This window comes from Panthera tigris, chromosome B3, assembly GCF_018350195.1.
Source record: "Panthera tigris isolate Pti1 chromosome B3, P.tigris_Pti1_mat1.1, whole genome shotgun sequence".
Lineage (NCBI taxonomy): Eukaryota > Metazoa > Chordata > Mammalia > Carnivora > Felidae > Panthera > Panthera tigris.
In genome coordinates, this window is record NC_056665.1 from 69,561,976 (window position 1) to 69,568,668 (window position 6,693).

Genomic DNA, 6,693 nt, shown 5'->3' on the forward strand with positions numbered 1-6,693 from the left:
GCCCTTCATGGTTTAGGCCTCTCGGATCATATGTCCTGTATTCTATGGCAGTGCTTCTTAAATGGTGAAGGAGTAGGTTCCCCTGCTCTCCTTCCCCCCACCCCCCCAACAATCCTTCATGGATTGACACTCTAGAAAATATAAGTTCCTACATATGGATTTGGCTGTGATGTAAGATTGCTGGAGAAGTTTCTAAGCACTCTCAATTTCTGCACTTAGCATGATGCAAACTCCTAACAGAGAATTTATGGACCTGCACCTCTGTGTGGACCACTTCTTCATTACTTCAGGGAATCCAAATATGAATAAATCATAATCTCTGCCTTCAAGGAGCTTACAGTATTTTGGTGAGTTAGAAGTTGTACTTAGTTAATTAAAACACAAGACATAGCAAAATAAATGCTAGCGATATAAAGCAAGACCTCACAGATGTGGTTAAAATTTAATAAGCCTTAAAGATAAATATGTTCCAGAGGTGGGGAGTTAGGAGGAAGGGTCTGTTTGTCAGAATAAGTCTTGTATTCTTGGAAGTGAATGAAATAGCTGAGGAGTGGTGAAGTATATATGACTGGAGCCAGGTTATATTGGTCTTGAAACAAAAATCAAAAGAATTTGGTGGTTGAATTCTTATTACTCAAGTTGACCAATCTTGTATCTCATGAAAAACATCATAGTATCTACCCTGGGAGGAAGCAGAGTGGTATTAAATGCAAAGAAAGCTTGGTGTTCATGCTAGTAATAATAAAGCAAGACTTTGTAAATGTGTTAAGCATTTCAGTAATATTAAAGATGAATATGTTCCCAGAGGTGGGGACTGGGATGGAAGAGAAGAAGGGTCTGTGTGTCAGATGAAGTTTTACAGACTTGGAAGGGATTGCAATAGTGATTAGTTCTGTGTGACTGGGGCCTGATTGTATTAGTTTGGGACCCAAAATCAAAAGCTTTGGCTCATGTCGACTATCTTATAGCTCATGAGTAACCCTGGGAGGAAGCAGAGGGTATCAAATGCAGAGACAACTTGGTGGTAGAGAGCAGCTCCACACGACAGCCACTGATTTTTCTGGGTAATCACATTCGAGAGGCCATGAGCATATTAGGTCAGTTCTAATGCTAAAGTAGAAACAGGCTTTCATAATTGTGGCCATCTCTCCTAATATATTAACATAATTATCATCATTTACATTTTCTCCTATTGTCCTTCTTCAGGTAGCTGTGCCAACAACGCCAATGGATGGAGTGAATCGCTCTGTGGTGTCAGAGTTTGTGTTCCTGGGACTCACCGATTCCTGGGAGATCCAACTTCTCCTCTTTGTGTTCTCCTCCACGTTTTATGTGGCAAGCGTGATGGGAAACTCCCTCATTATGCTCACTGTGACCTCTGACCCTCACTTACACTCCCCCATGTACTTTCTGTTGGCCAACCTCTCCTTCATTGACCTGGGAGTTTCTTCTGTCACTTCTCCCAAGATGATTTATGATCTTTTCAGAAAGTGTAAAGTCATCTCCTTTGGAGGCTGCATCGCCCAGATCTTCTTTATCCACGTCATTGGTGGTGTGGAGATGGTGCTGCTCATCGCCATGGCCTTTGACAGATATGTTGCCATATGTAAGCCTCTCCACTATCTGACCATCATGAGCCCAAGAACGTGCCTCTTCTTTTTAGTGGCTGCCTGGATGACTGGCCTCATCCACTCCATGGTTCAACTGGCGTTTGTGGTAAACTTACCTTTCTGTGGTCCTAATGTGTTGGACAGCTTTTACTGTGACCTTCCTCGGTTCATCAAACTTGCCTGCACGGACACCGGCCGACTAGAGTTTATGGTCACAGCCAATAGTGGATTCATTTCTGTTGGCTCCTTCCTCATACTGATCATTTCCTATATCATCATCATTCTCACTGTTCAGAAACACTCTTCAGCTGGTTCATCCAGGGCTCTGTCCACACTGTCAGCTCACATCACTGTGGTATTCTTGTTCTTTGGTCCTTTGATATTTGTCTATACATGGCCATCTCCCTCCATACACCTGGATAAGTTTCTGGCCATCTTTGATGCTATTCTCACTCCTTTCCTAAATCCGGTCATCTATACATTCAGGAACCAAGAAATGCAGGTGGCAATGAGGAGAGTATGCAGACAGCTAGTGAATTACAGGAAGATCTCTTAAGGAATGTCTGCTGTTGTGAAGAGCCCTTGTTGATTACTGATGTCCATTATTGATGGTTAAACTCAGGGAGAAGCTCTTGTTTGTCTTACCTTGCTTTGATTATACACACTGGTACTGAGTCTATTTTTCTCTTTCACTCAGGAGGGAGGGACATTTACTTTTGAAAAGAGAGGAGTTACATATGAAGTATTTCAAACTTAAGATTACAATAATTTTGAGCCTCAATTCCTAAGGAATAATATTTATATGAAGTAATTGTTGGAAATACAAAAGACGGTAGACTTCTTTAAGGCCTTCAGAACAGGGAGAGCTGTCTCCTTTTTTTGACAGGAGTCTGTCTCACAGAAAGGAATTCCTACTGGTACTCAGTTGGGGTTTGTTGACAGAAATGAATGAAGTCTTCTTATTGTATGCTGCAGCTTGTCCATATTCTACCCCTTCTGTGGGTCTCTGTCAGGCCTGTGCAAGGACGGAAGTGTTTTTGAGAGCACACACAATCTTTGAGAACACACATATACAATCCCAATGGGTACATGTCTGGGTAGAAGCCATGTATTCTCAGAATATAAAGAACTGGGAAAACACCAGGATCTTTCTCCTTGATTAGTATTATGTTATTCAAACCCATTAAATCTTCATTCCCTTTTCCCTTCTGCTTCTTCCTCTTCATTTTTCCTCAGTCACATATGGTCTCTGGGCTATGAAGATCTCTAGCCCCCTTCCCTCTCATTTTTCAGCTTCCTTACTTCTCCTTCTCCCTGTGCCACCATTCCTCCTTCTTTTCTCACTTCCTTTCACTTGCAGCTCTGTCCCCTTCTAATTTCCCTTACTGCTGTCCTATTAATTAATTTATCTTTTTTTAATTGATGTATAATTGAAACTTAACATTATGCCAGGTTCAGGTGTACAAAATGATTCGATATTTGTATCTATTGCAAAATGATCACCACAATAAAGTTATCTAACATCTGTCACCATACATTACTGCTGTCTCCTTTAAATTTCTATTTCTCGATTATGAATGTATAAATTGCCTCCTCCACAGGTTTCATGTCTTGAATGACTTGTTTTGGCCAAAGAAGCTCAGCCATAGAATGTCAATGAGGGGAGAATAGCTAAATGGCAAGGGTAGAGTCACCCAGAGCAATGGCTTTCACACTTTTTGATACTGACCTAGAGTATATATTACAGTATATATCCTGCCCCATCTCCATAAAGAACTGAACCAAAGTTTCACAAATGTTATTTACTTTTGATGAAAGTTTCTTTTCTCTTTCCTTACCTCTCCTTTTGTCTTCTATTAAAAACTTGTTCACAACCTACTTTGTGAACCACTGAAGCTTTGCATACTAAGAAAATTACACAGAAGACAAAGAATTACATGTACTGCTTCTAGTTAGAAGAATGAATAAAACAAGATAAATGTTATGTAATTCTAATAGCAAAAACAAATCTAGTCTTGCTTTAATGTAGTATTTGATAGCAAAGCATTTCTAAGTTTATTCAAATAAGCCTATCAAAGCTGAGCTGTGCAAAATTTGCCAAAATTTTCACACCTGTCATTGCTTCTTTTCAGACTCATTATTTAAAGTTATATATATATGTGTGTGTGTGTATACACACATATGTATACACACACATATATGTATACACATACACACATATATAGTTTACTTTCAAGTTTTTAAATTTACATTCCAGTTAGTTAACACACAGTGTAATACTAGTTTCAGGTATACAATATAGTGATGCAACGCTTCCATATAACACTAGTATTCATCACAACAAGTGTCCTCCTTAACTCCCATCAGCTATTTAACACCCCCCCCCCCCACCAACATTCTGATAACCATCAGTTTGTTCTCTACAGTTAAGGCTCTGTTTCATGATTTTTCTCTTTTTTTTCTCCCCCATGTTCAGTTGTTTTGTTTGTTAAATTCTACATTTGAATGAATTCATATGGTATTTGTCTTTCTCTGATTGACTTATTTCACTCAGCATAATACTCTTTGGCTCTGTCCAGGTCATTGCCAATGGCAAGATTTTCATTTTTTTTTTATGGCTGAATAATACTCCATTTTGTATATATACCACATCTTCTCTAACCATTCATCAGGTGATGGATATTTGGGCTCTTTCCATATTTTAGCAATTGTTGATAATCCTGCTATAAACATCAGGCATATGTAACCCATTGAATTAGAGTTAAATTAAAAAATAAAGATATATATATATATATATATATATATATATATATATATATATATATATATATATATATATAACTAAAGCAAATAAAATTTACTTCCTGAAGGTTTGTTGTTGTTGTTTTTTTTTTGTATCCATTTGGTTTTATCTTTTACTATTCCTTTCCAATTCAGGAATAACATTTTATCTTAAGGTAAATGTATTTTTTTTTCCTTGATAAACAAACCAGATTCTATTACTTGCATAGTCAGTGATACTTTTTGGTCATGTTACTTCTGGTATATTCTCAGTCACCCATATTAATTATAATTTTTTTTTAAAGTAGGCTTCACTCCCAGCATGGAGCCCAATGTAGGGATTGAAGTCATGACCTGAGATCAAGACCTGAGCTGAGATCAAGAGTTGGAAACTCAATGGACTGAGTCACCCAGGTGCCCCAATGATAACTTTTAACCAACATAACTAATTTCTACTTCACTGTGTTTTTGAAGGAATTGAGAATTGTCTGTCATATATGATCATTTTAGTAAACTAGCAAAGCTTATGACCACACTAAATATAATGCCCAGCAGCCACAAATATCCTTCTTACACTTTCTTATAGGCAATAAATGTTATTCTTAAATGAGCACATTCACTAACTTGATCAAAAGATATAGATACTCTACAAAGACATAAATCTCTCTCTCTGTCTCTCTGTCTCTGTCTCTGTCTCTCTCTCACACACACACACACTGTGATCAATGGTTCACTATTTAATCTTATTTTAAAAATTTTTAATGTTTATTTATTTTTGAGAGAGAGAGAGAGGCAGAATGTGAGCAGGGGAGGGGCAGTGAGAGAGGGAGACAGAGAATCCGAAACAGGCTCCAGACTCTGAGCTGTCAGCACAGAGGCCAACACAGGGCTCAAACTCACAGACCGTGAGATCATGACCTGAGCCGAAGTCAGACGCCCAACCAACTGGACCACCCAGGTGCTCCACTATTTAATCTTGTTTTAACAATATGCAAACAATATCCTATAATTACTTTATTTAACACTAAATCAAGGTCTTAAAATTGCTAAGGATATTAGATATTATGTTTAAGTGGACACACTACAGAACTGTCAGAAGTATAATAAACTAGTTGAACATAGAATTTTACATCTTTTCTAATTTTAAGTGCTTGTTTTATGGTCTGTACTGTGAAGATCAGGGAGATCTGTAGCTGTTCTGTAAGACATATTATCAAATTAGTCTGAATTGTCCAAGAATTTATTTAGATTATGTGATTTTAGAATATTGTATAAAAATGCTTCTGAGTTAATAAATTTTATAAGAATTTTTTTTCTGAAAAAAAACTAGCATATTTAATATAGAAGTTCACTTTTTAAAACTTTTTTTGGGATAAAGGATATGCTAGATTCATGTCAGCACTTGTTAACTTCTATAAACCAATTCTTACAAAACCTTTATTTTCAGAGGCTTTGTATAAACGTTATTAGTAGCTCCTTGAGGTAGAAAAATATTTCATAGTCATACAATGAGTAAAAGTTTTATCAATTACAGAAACAAAGGCATCATAAAGCTCCTAGATTCAGTTTTACAACCTTACCTACAGATCAAAGGTAGATTCCTATCTACCAAGACATCAAAAGTAGAGACACATACAGACATAGGAGCTCAAAGAAACTTTGTTTCCATCAGAAACAAGACATATTTTTACAGAAATAGATAAAAAAACCCAGACAAACAAACCAAATTCTCCTCATTTCTCATTTGATAGTGAATAGGTCCTGTATTGGTTTGCTAAAGTTGCTGCAACGAAGGCACCACAGACTAGGTATCATAAACAGAAATTATTACCTCACAGTTCTGGAAACCAGAAGTTCAAAATTAAGGTGGTCACAGGATTGGTTCCTTCTAAGAGCTTTGAGGGAAGGATCAGTTCCAGGTCTTTCTCCTTGACTTGTAGATGGCTATCTTCTCTCTGTCTCCCTCCCCCCCGCCCCCATTAGTTTTCTTCCAGGCATGTCTGTATCAGTTCCAGGTCTTTCTCCTTGACTTGTAGATGGCTATCTTCTCTCTGTCTCCCTCCCCCCCGCCCCCATTAGTTTTCTTCCAGGCATGTCTGTTTGTGTCCAAATTTCCCCCCTTTAAAAGGACACTAGTCATATTGGATTTGGGCTCACCCTACTCTTAACTCATTACACTTGTAATGGCCTTATTTCCAAACTAAATTCACATTCTGAATTACCAGGCGTTAGGACTTCAACATGAATCTTGATGGGGGGTACAGAATTCAACCCATGATGGATCCTCACTATCCTAATAGAG

The 6,693-nt window shown here is 37.7% G+C and overlaps 1 protein-coding gene across 1 annotated transcript; it reads left to right on the forward strand.

Annotated features, from left to right (window-relative positions):
• The first annotated feature begins 1,227 nt into the window (after positions 1-1,227).
• LOC102962836 (olfactory receptor 4F3/4F16/4F29-like) lies at positions 1,228-2,166 on the forward strand. The gene has a single exon (XM_007087468.1). The coding sequence runs from the start codon at positions 1,228-1,230 to the stop codon at positions 2,164-2,166; it is 939 nt and encodes a 312-aa protein (XP_007087530.1).
• The last annotated feature ends 4,527 nt before the right edge of the window (positions 2,167-6,693 follow it).

Bases quoted from the DNA above. Each gene is read 5' to 3' on its own strand.
- LOC102962836 (XM_007087468.1), top strand. From the start codon at position 1,228: ATGGATGGAGTGAATCGCTCTGTGGTGTCAGAGTTTGTGTTCCTGGGA.